At 41.6% G+C, this 15405-nt stretch overlaps 1 protein-coding gene across 2 annotated transcripts in view; it reads left to right on the top strand.

Annotated features, from left to right (window-relative positions):
* The window catches only part of sema6a (sema domain, transmembrane domain (TM), and cytoplasmic domain, (semaphorin) 6A), a 103587-nt gene that overhangs the window by 39261 nt on the left and 48921 nt on the right, over positions 1 to 15405 (top strand). For both annotated transcript variants that reach the window (XM_006789885.3, XM_006789886.3), the window contains exons 2-3: positions 6424 to 6574; positions 7433 to 7550. In XM_006789885.3, coding sequence (XP_006789948.2) covers positions 6475 to 6574; positions 7433 to 7550 — 218 coding nt within the window. In that variant the 5' untranslated portion in view covers positions 6424 to 6474. The remainder of the gene's footprint in view (positions 1 to 6423; positions 6575 to 7432; positions 7551 to 15405) is intronic.

Consider the following 15405-nt stretch of genomic DNA (forward strand, 5'->3'; position numbering starts at 1 on the left):
CTGTCTTTTCAACCTTCTCTACCTGGTCCAATTCTCATCTGCTTTCACACTTCACCTCCAAACAGCATTTCTTCCAGCAGGCCTGTGAACAGGTGACATAGTGGATAGTAGTGGCATCTCGGTTAGGGTTTAGCAATATGATATTTTTGTGGCTGTGTTGTAAAAGCGTCTGGTTTTAGTGCGGTCTGGTGATGTGATTTGTGCTGTGTTAACACGCGTGTGTAAAGCCTGTTTCTTCTCTTTAACGCTGGGAGATTGTCACAAACAGAAACTTCTGAAGTTGTTGGAATTACCCTGCTGTCACTCATTCGCCTGTAAAATCACTTTAGCTTTCATTGGGTTCCAGCAACTCTGAAAAGCAACAACCATACAAAGTACTACTTACTCTCAGACATACTTTTTTTTTTTTTTTTTACTGGTTTTACTGATGTTTGAACCCTTGCTTTATCTCTTGTTTGGAGGTATTTTGTCAGTTCTGATTCCATTTGTCCAGGTTTTGACCCCTCTCTTTTTACTTTTCTGCCTCTACCCAAGCACACTGCAGGTGACTCAAATCACAGAAACACAAAATGACTTTTAAAAAACACACACACACAGCTTCTTCCCCCAGGCTATTCGGGCCCTGAACCAGGTGTAGGACTGTACTCTCCCACACACATCACTATAAGACTGGACTCTCACACACATCACATCACCACACGCACCACCACACATTTCCTATAATTTCCTATAATTTATAATCTTTATAATCTCTCTCTGCTGTTTGCACATTTTTATTTATTTTTATTTTTATTTTTACTGTAAATTCCTAAGTTAATTTGTAAATTTTGTAGTAAATTGTAAATACTGTAAAACTTTTTTTTCTTTTTTTTTTTCTGTCATTTAATGGTCGGGCATTGCGCAGCTACAAGCATTTCACCCCCATGTCATACTGTGTATGGTTGTGTGTGTGTGTGACAAATAAAATTTGAATTTGAATTTGAATTAATAGTTTCTCTTCTTCACAGAACATGTGTCAACAATTTTCTTTGGAACTATTTCTTCAGGAGTAGTTCCAAAAGGTCTACACGTAGTTAGGCCAACACTTTTATTACTACTGAAAATTCACAAAAGAGATAAAACGAATACTAATGTGGCCTCCATTATGTATATTGTGAAATTCCAATTACAGATACAAATGGCTGCAACTGCTGTAAATGTGGTGACTGACCATAATTACAGACACGTACCAGCGCATTGCCAGTAAGCTACCCTTCTCTTTGGCATTCCTGTCATCTGTAAAACCTTCAAAACCAATCTGTGGACATTACCCAGATTGCCAAATATAAACACAAGCAGACTGCGCTCGTATCAAAGCTGTCAGACAGCATTTACCAGAAGCTGTTACTTTAAAACCTTTATATGGAACACTTCCTCCATTCCTTGAGATGATCAAAAAGCCAATTGCAAAAACAAATGTCTCTTATACTCTGTAATGACAATGAGATGTTTGAAAATATCATCATCTCTGCTGCGCAATTTGTCTGATGAGAGAACATTAGGCACACCCACCCAAGAGGACTGTTCTGTAAAGCTGCGCCTTGTAAATCCACCTATACGTAGCAGCAATCCAAAGGCAAGGTCTCAAGTACAGACTGATGGCCATGAAGTGAAGTGCGAACGATCAAACACAAATACATGAGTATCCGGCATGAGTATCCACAGGAGTGTGCAGCAATTGCAGCAAAGCTGTCATAAATAAACTCCTATCTGATCATACAGCGCTACAGTTACACTTGGTTAACGCTAACACACAGTTTGGGTCCAAATGTAGGAAACAAAAATAAAAAGATGCCTTTTGTGTTAAATTCTGCTTTTTGTGGACCCGTCCACCCACCCAGACAGCTTCCCTCTTCAGGCTGTATGGCTTTGTACCAATTTCACATCACACTCTTCTGATAGACAATCCTCCTAGATGGCTTTGTCTCTCAACAAAATTGTTGTTTTTTAGCTAACAGACTGTCGCTGCTGTTTCTCTTGGGCTACCAGCAAATTCAGAAGCATCGGTCTTTCATCAGCTGGTCTCCTCCACATGTAATTGAATGGCAGTCTCTCACTCCACTGCAATTAGCAAAGTGGGGACTTCAGAAGATGAACATTTGGGACCTTGTCAAGGCTAACTAGGTGTGTAGGTGTGTGATTGTGTGCTTTACGTTTGTTTGTAGATTTAACGAGACCGACAAACAAACCTATAGCTAAATGTTGCCCAACATTTCCTTCCCGTTCATCACCTAAAGCGCACTCTCGCTGACCTTGTCTTTATGATAAATGTGTGTTATTGTGTTCACGTTTAAGCTCCAAGCAACCATAGTTAACATGTTGATGCAACAGCAGCAATAACATAATTAGGCAGCTAATTTGTTTATTGTTAAAGGTAATGCAGCTCGGGTCAGCTCCCCCCACGGGTAGCTGCCTGCGTCTGTGATTGTTTGTCTTCTTCGAGATGTATGCGTTTGCTTATTGCTTTATCACTGGGATTTATGTGTGTTTTTTCAGGCTCTCTGCTTCTAGTTTTGCGCACCACAAGGCGACTGAGCGTGAATGTGCCCGCATGCACGTGTGTTATTCATAAGATGATGTGGTACGGCGAGGGATTCTGGGGGGTCCTTGTGTTTTTATTACCTGCTGGCGGCCTCCTGCCAACATCCAGCTTGATTAACTCCACCCCCTCTCTCTCTCGCGCACACACAAATAGCTACTTTGTCACTACAAGTCTGCAGGAGTTGTAAAGGAGCAGCAGCTAATGTTCTCAAAATGTTATTAGCTATTAAAAGCCTGAGTAGGAGACAAAGGGATCCACTGTTCCACTTTATTTCTTACGACACTTTGTCAACGAGAGCTTTTACAAAAGAGGAAATCCACACGCTCCCACCTGTGCGATTCAGATGTTTGCTAGCAGGTAATTTATTACCAAAGCTTGAATTGCGGGATGTTCTCGGTTTGCGCGCCTCTTTACAGATGTCTACAGTACTTTATAAAGGTAACATTTTAAATAAGGGTCTAAGGCACACGCGGTAACACTCTCACACAAGGAAGCAATTTGCTCTTCCATAGAACGAGTGTAATTTGGTAAAGACAGACTGTGTCCCGCTGCCTCCTGTTACTCATGTGTGGCAGCTGGTAATGAAAGGGCCACTGGAAGTCTTAGGGGTTTCACTTAAGCCATTTTGTGCTCAATTTATTTTGTGTATCAGAGTAGGCAGTGTGAGATGGTTTGCCTAACAAGTTTTTACAACCCACTGATATAGATGGACGATGCGCCTCTCCTTAGGCGTCCACTGATTAAAAGAAATGTCTACCATATGATTAATCTCTTGATGTTTAAAAAAAATACAAGTGCAGGATCTACGTGGAAGAAACAGGTATTTCCGACATAATTAGGTCCTATCTAAAAATACAATTATAGTTATTCCTCCTTACTGTACAGCGCTCACATCCTGATTTCATGGTCAGTGCAGCCTCCATCCATCATCCATTGAGTTAGGTCCCTATAGGGTAACCCCTCTGTCTTATGCCACTTTCTGCTCATCAATCAGTCAATTACTGGAGGAGTTCAGGGTCAAAACTCAGGCCAGACATACATTTAAGCCCCCTAAAGTTGTTCATTGTACTGTGTAGAAAAAGCCCATTTTTATTTACAATTTGTACAAAGTCGCAGTCTGCAGTGCAAGCTCAGCTCAGTCAGCCTGAACTGTATGATGAAGGAAAGCTGCAAGGAAAATCAGTTTTTGTATTTTTTTTCCCTTCATAAAATATAGTAGTACATAAAAAAACGAGTGTAAGGATAAGAGGACTAGACCAGGGAGTGAGAAAGGAGGGAGGGGAATGGAGCGGCTTGTGAGATCAAGGTCGTATCCAGGCTTTAGTATTGGTATTCTCCTCAGTGTTAAAATGATTCTACCAGTGAATAGTGTTTTCATTCCTCTCCTGAATGAGATTCACAGGAGCATGGAGAGAGAAAGGGGGAACAGGAGATGGAGAGAGAGCGAGAGAGAGAGACATGACAAAGAAAAGAGAAAGCTACCCCTCCCCTCTCCCTCTTTTTCTCCCCCCTTCCTCCCTACAGTTTGTGCTCCCCTTGGACATACAATAGCAAATGAAAATACAGCGTGGGATAAACAACTTTTATCAGACTGGAGCAAATGAAATCGACTATTTTATTCAATTCTTCATCCCTGAAGCATCCCTTACTCCATTTACCCAGCAACCTCACCCCTGCAGTTTCATCAGAGAAAAAAAAAAAGAAGGTGCTTTATGCAAATCAAATGCTTTATTCTTGATTAGATTACAGACGCAATAATTGTCTTGGATGATTTATGGTTGTAATTGGTTGCCACAAACTGCTGCAACAAAAGCTCAGTTGCCATGGTTTGTGCTATGAACACATTACATCAACAGATTTTAGGGTATCTCCTATAAAATCCACTTCTGCAGGCACATATAAGTTACATTTGAAAAATTAACTTGCTGAGCATGTGGAGTTTTCTGGGTTTTTTATTACTTAAGCTAAATGATGATGTCCACAGTTGCACTTTTCCCCCACCACAGACCATATAAAAGATGGACAAGGTTTAAAGGTCTGAAAATGAAAGTTTCTTAAATTTCCATGTGTTTAATGACCAGCAGGGGCCACTTCTCTGGTTGCAAAAAGACTTTTGGTTGTATAGACGTCTATGGGAAAAGGGCTACGGCTCCTGTGCTTTATGACCTCAGTAAATGCTTTATGTGCTAAATGACTAATTTCAGGTCATACTGAATAGAACATGAAGGCTTTTCTATAAATTATGGTAAGTCTAAGAGTCAGGAAAGAGAATTATCCAGAATATGTTAATTAGCTACTGACTTGTGCTTGACAAGTTGTTAGCCTAGTCCCAGTCCCTTATCTGTCATAGCGCCAGAAATGATTGCTGCAAAAAAGGCCTCGCTAACCAGTGGGTGATGTAACTATGGTTACGTTCACTTTTTGTATTGTGTCTTTGGTTTTTGCACATGAGGGATCTCCCTTCACCTCAGCTTTGGAAGATCAATGGCCAAGCTATGAGACCTGGAGTGGTAAATTAATTTTCCCAGGGGCCACAAGAAAAACTGGGGTTATTGTGGAGGGCCTCGGCAAGAAGCTTATAAAGAGATAAAATTAATAATGAGCCGAACTGGGTTCCTTTTAGGGTTGTGGCCCTCCACAACAGTCCCAGTTTCTCATGTGGCCCCATGGTGAATTGAATTGCTCACCCCTGTATTAGACAGTGCCACAATAGATGATTAAAATTGACTCTCCCTCTCCTACAGCCTCCTACATCATGCAAACACTAAGCTGCACCTGATTGGTTGAAAGGCTCATAGGGGCTGTCTTCTCATGGATTATAAAACGTAACCAACATGGTGGATCTCTGACAAATTTGAGTCTGGCAAAATTGTTTTTGAAAACACTGGAAAGAAATCAGGAGAGTTGAGAATCAACTTTCATTTTACATCGACAATGGATGGATAAAAGGTTTGGGGGGAGTTTCCAGAGTCATACTACACATCCCTAACTTGCATAAATGAGGAGCAAATGACTCAACACCCCATCGTTTGAAACCCAGCACAACCCTATCAGCATGCATTGCTCGGCTGGAATAGAAGCGATGAATGGTGAAGCATGGAAATGATGAATCCTGTGAACAGATACCACGTGTGGAGACCAAATGCAAAAATAAAAAAGATGAATAGGAAATAATGGAAACAGTTCTCCAACCGGAGCAGTGCTGAAAATGAAATATTTAATAGCCAGACTGGTAATTGAGTCCGTAGAAGTCATCAACCTGTAGGAGTTAGGACATGGGATTGCTACCTTTGTAAGAGACAAGTGGCAAATTAGGTGCCTGCCATTGCCGTTCCTTTCCATTATCAGGTGCTGCTGATACTTCTCAGCAGGCTTATCTCACCGAGAGCTCTTACACTTCACTAAGACCCTGTCACAGAGAGAGTCAGTGAGAGAGAGAGAGAGGCACAGAGATCTTCTCTGCTTGACATCGATCTGTGACGCATATCACCACCCCTAATCCAATTAATTTTGTTTTGCTTCCATCGTGGCTTACTTGAGTCATCAAAATTGCATACACAAATACATCTCTGGCACACTGCATTGGGCCATACAAAATGCACAAACAGCTAAATCTGGTAGAGTGAAAATTCTTCGGGTAATTCCTTTCTGTTTCTGCCTATCCTCGAGTCTCCAGCCTTCCTAATTACTTTGTTTCATGCAGAACCCAAGAAGGAAAGCAATTTATGAAAGAGTTAATTGAAAACACTGTTTGACAAACTCCTTTTTCCCCTCCTTTCTTCCCCTTCTGTCATCCCTCTCCACCTCCTCCTTGTCCACCACTTCTGCCTCTCTTTGTACAGGCTGAGGCAAATCTCTAGTAGAGGACCAGCAGCAGCAGTGTTGGTGCGACCATGAGGTCAGAGGCCTTGTTACTCTACTTCACACTACTGCAAATAGCCGGGGCGGGCTTCCCCGAAGACAGTGAGCCTATTAGCATCTCACACGGCAACTGTAAGTATATCCTTTTTCTTGCTTCTCCTCACTTTCTTTATGTCTTTCTTTCGTTCTCTGCTTGAGCACCGTCCCTTCTCTCATTACAAGTCCTCCCTCGCTCTCTGCGTGCACTCTTTTCCCTTTCCTCTTTGTTTTGTACTTCGCAAATCCCCTTCTCGATATCTGTGTCACTTGTTCTATCCTTTTTCACTCGTCCACATCCCTCTCAACACTTCTTTCCTTAGCAACCCCCACCATCCCCTACACTCAACGCATTCTGAAGGCATGGAGTGTAATTTGGCGCCCAAGGATAGCCCCTCTACACACACAAAAACGAAAGACTTAAGGCAGAATTTGAAATGGAGCCCACCCTACATCAAAGGATAATCCGCTATTTTTCTGTTGGGCTCCTAATGCTGTGTGTGATAGTGTAAATGCTGTAGCAGGCTATAAAGATATGGTCATTGTTTCCGCTGATTCTCTCTGTGTCTCTCCCTGTCCTGTCCTGCTGTGCTCACTTTGGGCTTAACGCTGTCCGAGGGAACTGAAGCGCAGGCCAGAAAGCCTCACATAGACCTGCGCTCCTCTATCACAGTGTTTATTCAAACTAAGCGCTTTCATCCGAAGCCACTAACAATAGAACAATTGCATGGTACAGTGCAGCATATTTTTAGCCTACAATTTATGGTTACACGAGAGCCTCAGCTGACAATTGCGGTGGCGTTTTCTTATCCAGCAAAGACACATAGGTTGACATTTGACCCCAAACTCCTGGGACGTATGACAAAAGCTGTGAAAGCCAAATTACAAAATCCCTCACACGAGCTACAATAAGTGGGCACGCACAGGGATTAATTTTTCTCCTCCTTCTTGCAGACACAAAGCAGTATCCAGCATTTGTAGGCCACAAACCTGGAAGGAACAACACGCAGCGGCACAAACTGGACATTCAGCTCATCATGATTATGAACAGGACATTATACATCGCTGCCAGGTGGGTGATAGTACCTCAATTTGTGCAGTTTTAGAGAGATAGGCATTAATTCTGCTTTCATTTATGGAATAATTACAAGGAATAAATTCAGGCCATTGTAAATTAAGCATCTTCAGGATTATTTTTTTCTTTATGACCTAATACTAATTATAGTTGCTTTGTGAACTGCTGTGTTAGCTCAATAAATGTAAAACCCTCACATTTTGAACCATCAAGCTGAACTTTGGGGGCCTGCTGTGCTGGTTTCTTTGAAAGTTTTGGTTAATCAGGAGGGAATCATTCAGAGCAAAATGCTGAGACCTGAAATCACTTAGCAGTCTGGACTTTTTCCCTTCATTACCTCTTTGTTGTTTTCTATTTTCAGCTCACCGTCTGCCAAATCCCTCTTTACCTTGTACGATGTCCCTATAGACTTGTGCCCTGTTTTTTTAAAAAAAACATCCAAGCACACAAACACAGAGATAAACTGCAGATAAGTTAAAAACTAATGTCAAAGAAAACCGTTTTTTTCTGCTTTTTGTGCTGTCAATAAACAGCAACACAGGACATACAAAAGGTATTCCTTCATTTTATGGCGGCCTAGTTGCTCTCAAAAATCGATTTTTTTTTAAACTCTTTGTCGCTTTGTCTGGCTGACCCCCACTCCCCAGTCTGTCACCTACCTTTATTGCTTTTTGTCCATCTATCAATGTGTTTTTCACCTGTGCGTCTTTATTTGGGTGTGACTCATTTTTCCTGAGATAATATAACTCACTTACAGCATCTGGAGCCATGGAGAAAATCAATATTGATTTTTGTCTTTCCTCTTGTCATCGGTATTTTTTAAAAATGGCGATGTTGCTTCGCCTCATTGCAAAGTGAGTGGTTTGACAACCAGTCGGCTCCATTAACAGGCAGGTTTTCCTTCAGCATATAACATTACAGTAGCATTAAAAAGGCCTTAATAAAACTGATCCTTATGTGCTTGTTCTCTGCCCTCCATAGCTAATTGAGTGGCAGGCTTGATTGGATCCTGTTGAAAGCCACAATAGGGGTCTTTCTTTGTTTCCCTCCGAAGCATGTCAAATTAAGTGGCTGAGGGAGGCTGCTGCTTTAAGAGAGCTGTTTTTTAACATATCTCTGGTCATTAAGAGGAGGTGTATAGAGAGCGAGAAAAACCAGACTAAAAAAAGAGAGAGTCTGTGTGTGTGTGTGTGTGTGTGTGTGTGTGTGTGTGTGTAGTGGTTTTTCCAGAGACTTTGGTCTGCCTGTCGCCCACCTGCTCCACATGGGGTGGTAGGGCCTTAGGGATAAGGGAGGGAAATGAGACACATGGGGTTTATTGGAGGGGCTTGACTGTGTGTGTGTGTGTTTGTGTGTAAGAGAGTGAGTGAAAGAGGGTGTGTATATGTGTCAAGTTTAGTATGCTGACCAGTTGTCTGATGGCCACATGTGTGTAAATGAATATATACATTCAAGGGTAGTGAACATGTGTGCTGGTGGGTGTGGAAGCTAGTCTGTGATCGTGTCTGCAGTGGCTTGCATGTGTGAGGTGACCCGGTGCAACAGTCCTACACTTGCTAAAAGCAGACACACGGCCGAGGTATGTGACCCCCGAATGACTGGAATGGCTGCCTCAGATTAGACTGAGTCGGATGACCGCCATTGATCCGGACACAGAGAAGAATGCTGGGAGTCGATAAAATAGACACACAAACGACGGCCCTTCCTCAAACATCCATCGGCTCTAACAGAATGTCGATAAAGACACGTGAAAGTTAAATGACAAGCAGTTTAAGGCAAACAGCACAGACAATTACCACTTCAGAAATCAATGTGAAAGTGAGCCAGCAGTTAACCCAGCAAGACTCATGCCACGAAACAACGCACAATGGTGGAAACGAGCCCCCCCACACCAAAAAAACTAGGCAACATCAATAGTTGCTTTTATGACGGTTGTCCAGTCAAATGGCTTGTTTATTCTGGAGCCAGCGTCACACAGCTCTGCCATCATGCCTCTAGACCAGTGAGCCTCAGTTCTTGGTGTGCAGCAGCTTGCAGATGGCCACTGTGAACGCAGTCCAAAGCCCAACACTGTTTCAGGCTGTTTTTTGAATGACTGCTCAGTGTATTAAATCCCTTTGGCTCCTGTTTTGGTGCTGGCAAAAAAATCACAAGATTTTTAAGCTGTGAGATGCATACAAACATAGCAACTAATGAAATTGTAAATAGACAAAAGTGCCTTAATCCATAGAGAGAAAGAGTCAAGTCTTTGGCAATGTGTGAACTGAGCAACAGATGCAGCGATTGATAATTTATCCTTAGTTTTAAGCCTTGAATGAAGTGTATTGATATGGTGAAATCAGGCGATCGAGCCCTGTTTTAGCCAGTGTGTCTGTACAAGTGTAAAGAAAATAGCCTCTGCTGATGAGGTCATATATCTCTTCTAATATTTGTAAAACACCATTAGCTTTATTAGACTTGTATATATTGGGTGTTAATTATGTATTCAGTTCATGACTGCTGCAGGTTTTTAATATTATGAATATGATTCCATGGCCAAGTTTCTATCAAGCGCGTTATCCAGAGGGATCCTACAGCTTGATAACATATCTGACTGCAGTCTTTTCATATGCAGCCTTTCAAAAGCCCTCTTGTTTGTTAGGATTTAATAAGACTGGCACTGGATTGAGTATAGTATTGATTTCTTTCACTTTAACTTAAATAGTTTCTCTTATCAAAAGGGATGCATAGCAGATCTTCTGCTAATAAGATCTTAAAGAGAAATAAAGTAGAATAGAAATACAACATGGAAGTTATGCCAAGAGGTGTTTGTAAAGTCATACTAATGACCATTGGATCCAGCCTTGGAGCAAACTAATTGCTTTGAAGCAATCAACAATACATTATCCATGATAAACTGAGACATGGTGTATATTAAAGTGCAGGTAATGAACATGAAAACATCTTAATGTGCAAGCTCGGTGGTTTATGTGTGTCTGCTGTCATGTGTATTTTAGATGTTTAGCAGCAGAGTCACGTTTGGTAAAAGCAATAATTTGTTCAGTGAGAGACGGACGAGGGAGGACTCGCATCCCAGAGGTCCATATTTCATGGTCAGGGTACACTGTGTACTCTATTCAGAGGGAATTCTTCATGGTGCAGTGGGAGATTCATCATTGTGATCTTTGCACATGTGTGTGTCAGAGTAATATGGTTTTGTGTGTGTGTCTTCAGCTGTAAACAAAATAGCTCGTCACAAACCTCCACTTTCATGAGAACTGCTTTTTAGTTTGGAGACTTTGCAAACTAAGTCTAACCTTAAAGAGCCTCAGTTACTTAAACATTTATTTTATTGTTTTAATACTTTTTGTTTAGATCAAGTTCTTTTGGGATATATTTTTTCTAGTTTTCAGTGACATCTTGGCAAATTTTGTTAATCCTGTGCTCCCCAGTGAAATTGCTGGACTCTGGAGAATGTTTGATTAGGTGAAACAGATAGACCGGCTCTTCACATGCTAATATATGAAAGAAATGGGATCACCAAGACTTTCTGTTTGGATGCTTTAAAAAAAAGCTGTTGTTCAAGGTAACCACTGTTTTTGCCAATTGCTCTCCACAACTGTTTGCCTGCATGCAACCAAAGACTGCCCAAACCTGTTTGATCAACAGAACTCAGACTATAAGCAGTTTCCAGTACCAGACGTCTCATCGACTGCCTACAGATTCTCTATATTCATAAGGAGACGGTCTTTTTAACACTCTGCTTTTATCCCCTCACAATGTCTAACCACCTTTATTTGGAGGTAAATAGAAAGGATAAGAGCAAAATAGTGGTGATAATCACCCACTGCTCAGCAAAACCGTGTGTGTGTGTTTGTGGACATCAAAGGCAGGTGCAATACTTCAACCTTGGATGAAGAAGTCAGTTTAGAAATTTCAGAATTGCTTACAGAAGATAGACGTATGGTATGTACATATATATATATATATATATATATTTTTTTTTTTTTCAAACTGACATGGATATTTGTTTAAAGTCTGTACGATCATGTCACAGCCTGTTTCCAATATGTCGTTTGCTTAGTGTTGCCAAAGGACGTGATGGCTGAAACTATGAATAGGTGTCTCAAAGGTTCACGCCAGCTGGAGAAAAGACATGCAGAGAATGATAAAGACAGTCCATACATGCTTGTGCTTGTGGGTATGTGTGAACGCGTTGCTATATACCCTGCCTTGCGAGCATATCCTAGACCTCTCCACATGCAGGGCATAGTCGCCATTCCTAGGCCACAGTCACCCTTCACCATGGTAACACCAACCACACTCTGTTTACACCCCTCTATGAGGCTGCGAAGCATGGGAATCAGAGAGACAGAATGTGTATGTGTGGGACGGACAGAGAGAGAGAGAGAGAGAGAAAGAGAGAGTGATCGCCGTGAGTGAAAGACCAAAACTTGTGATTACAGCGAGACACGCTCACAGACGCACACTCAAAAATCCTGATTACCTTATCTCCGTTGAATCCTCTAGAACAGCCATGCCTCTGTGGCTGCTGTTCTTCCCTGTTGGGTCTCTTTGGGTCTCGCAGTGGAGGCCACTAGAGTCTCTATTATTGTAGCTCCACCAAATCCTGTTAAAACCCACTAATGATGGGGATTACATGGTTGCCTCCTCTCCCTCTCCTCGCAGCACCGACGACATCCAGCTATGTCCACCCTCTGAACCAACTTTTGCAGCTTCGGTAATCATAATCACCTGAAATGAAAATTGGAACAAGTTTAATTTCATAAAATAACTCTGCAAGCATGTAGAATAAAATGTCCTTTCACCCATTCTTTGGACATTTGCTGCTGATCATATAAGAAAATTATTTCAAAATATACTCCTGCACTAGAATTAGTGCCACATTGTTCTCATAGCTTGTCTGGTTAGCTAGTGAGGAGTATCCTGGGTAATAGCAAAAGGCACTGAGATGCCTTTATGTGAGTTTATGCACGTATAGAATATGAATTTAAATTAATGTAGTTTAAAGGCAAAAGTTAAAACTATCATGTTGAAATGTGTTAGACAACAGAACATCTTCAGCATTATTTTACTGTATGTTAACAATTTGCTTAATTGCATGTTCTTGGAATTGGGGTGCACAGGCAATTCGCAATTTAATTACAAGGGAATAAAAAAACAATTAAAAATTAGGAATGACAAACAAAATATTTCCCATACTGATCTCCTTGGAAGTTAAATGTAAGATTACTGGGTAAGGTTCAGTAAATAAATCACATCTTATACTGTGATTATGCATATCTGCTTAATTGTTCCAAGAGTGCACCCTCAACACATGCCCCTTACCATACTGAAGCAGCCACGCACAAAAAACACAAATACATTCACATACAAATACACACAAAAGGAAAGGTGGAGGGAATGCTGAAAACCATAATGAGAAATTCAACCTTCGAAAAGAACAACCTGCCTCAGCCTGGGGGTGAGTGAACCCTGGCTTGTTGGATTTCATGCCACCACATCACCGAGGGCCTCTCGATGCCCTCAACTCATTCAGAACTTCAACAGCTCTCTTCACAGCCTGAAGGTGCCTGCTGGCTTCCCCAGTTCCCTCCCGCCTACTTTGTGAAGAGGATTTGAACCAGTGAAAGCCAAAACAATGCAGAACGGGCCATCCTCCACCACCCATGATCCAGTTATGAAGAAAGGGGAATATAGGTGAAGAGGGTGACGAGAGAGAAAGTGTGGGAGGGTGGATTGCAGGAATTAGGTTTGCAGAAAGTGGAATGGTGGATTAAGGTGCGGGGCGCATGCTAATTGTGTTCCCCTATTTTCTGCCACTGGAGTGGGAGATAGTTTCACAAAGGCCCAGCAGATGGACCGCGCTGGCCTGTGGTTACCCCAGAAGAAATGCGCTGTTATGAAAACGACATTCCTCCACACAAAGAGCCTGTGTTCTCGTGGCCACGCATGGCTACATGTCCGACGCAGACCCTTTCTGTCATTCTGTTGCACTCAATCTCACACTCTTGCCCACGCTCAGTTAGTCTACTGTTCTGACTGGATCATTCAGCTCTTCCTCACTGTGTACCCATCTTTTTACAGTGTCTCCATCTTTGTCCCTAAGAGGATATTTGCATACCTTCCATCCTACTCACGCATTTCTTGTCCCAGGATTTCGGGAAATGAGAAGCCTACGCCAAGTGATTCACATTGATACCCAATGTGTCGCGTTCATCCACTGTCAAAGACGCCTGTTATTTCTCGTTCCTCACAATCTCACGGTGTTTCTAATTTCATCATCTGCACCACAGCGCTATAGAAGCGCTTCCTTTGTGTTAAAGTACTGTGCCATCCTCAGGCTGTTTGATTTACAGCTGAAAGCGGGAAGATTATGGGAAAGTGAATGACTTGCAGCAAAGCACCCTGTGGATTTTAGTTAAAAAGTTACTAAAGTTTTAACCAAGTAAAGACCGTGTCAAACGCATTTGCTTTTAAAAAAAAACTCACTGGACTTTAAATTTTAACATCAGAACAAGCAGAACTTGTAAAGAGCACGGCAAAGATTTCAAGATGTGACGAGTGCCTCTTGAGGAGGTTATTGGGAGGAGGAGGAGAAAGAGTCGGCAGAGGGCACGAGACAAATATACTGCCTAAACTAAAAGATACAGGTGCATACTGGTCTTTTAGAAGAGGTTTAATCACGGTTACCTCTCACAGTTACTGCAGCAGAAGCTCCTCGAAAAACACTTTTGAATTTGTAGCTGATTGTTGCAAGTTGTGTCAAAACTGTAACTTTAAACACACTCACACAAATTGAGCATCTTACAGGATCTGGAGATGTAATTATTTATCTCCCACATTCAGCATGAATAAACATCTATGAATCTCATGAGAAATAAGAGAAAAACAAAACTCCTGCCAACTCCACGACTTGCATGGGAATGATTAGGCTTTTCTCAGTTTCTTCACTACCAAAGTAATCCAGTGATAGTTTTGTATCTACAGTTACACTGCAGAGCCGCCAAGTGCAGATATTTCATTCTTTTAATGTTGCCAATTTGCCAAACAAATGTAGGCTAACACAACACGGCTCAAGTTGTAGCCCACAATAAATCGTAATTTTTAAAGTATTGAGGTTCAGAAAAGCAATAAAGCGTAGACTATACCAATACCATGACTTTTTATATTCCTGAAGTTAGAGAAAGAAGGGTGAAGTGGTTTGGATGTACGGAGGAGGGATAGTGGATATAATGGGCAACAGGGAGCTGCCAGGCAGGAGGAAGAGAGGAGGAATACAGAGAAAGTTCATGGATGTAGTGAAAGACGAAGGCTGGTGTGACAGAAGAAGATGCTGGTAATAGGATGAGATGGAGGCAGATGATCCAGTGTGGTAACTCCTAAAGGGAGCAGAGCAAAGAAGAAATTCTGTGGATAATCTATGTGAGCTAAGAGTCATTATTACATATGCCATGCTCTCTAATTCTTTACAAAACTTGATTCTAAGACACTTATCTGATCTAAAACACCTGGATTAAGCTGCATACTGCATGCAAATTAAACAGAGTATCACATTTTTCATTCTCATAAATAATTTTACAAGTAAAATTTGTACGGCAAATGGATTCCAAGCCTGAAAACAATAGACAATGGGACACCTATTATTGTATTCTCAGTGAACTGCTCAGCACATATGGAAATGGGCTGTTGCATAATAAAATTGGTCTTTGCCATACTTTTGCCCCAGCAGAACAAAAGCTTTTACTCACAACAGGTTGTTTAGTCTGTACCGTGCTCAGCAGGCAAGAGCGTCTCTGAAATCAGAATATGTTGCGGGGTTATTTTGGGGGGCTAAAATATTTGCAAACCA

Source organism: Neolamprologus brichardi, chromosome 12, assembly GCF_056152115.1.
Source record: "Neolamprologus brichardi isolate AB-2024 chromosome 12, ASM5615211v1, whole genome shotgun sequence".
Taxonomy (NCBI): Eukaryota; Metazoa; Chordata; class Actinopteri; order Cichliformes; family Cichlidae; genus Neolamprologus; species Neolamprologus brichardi.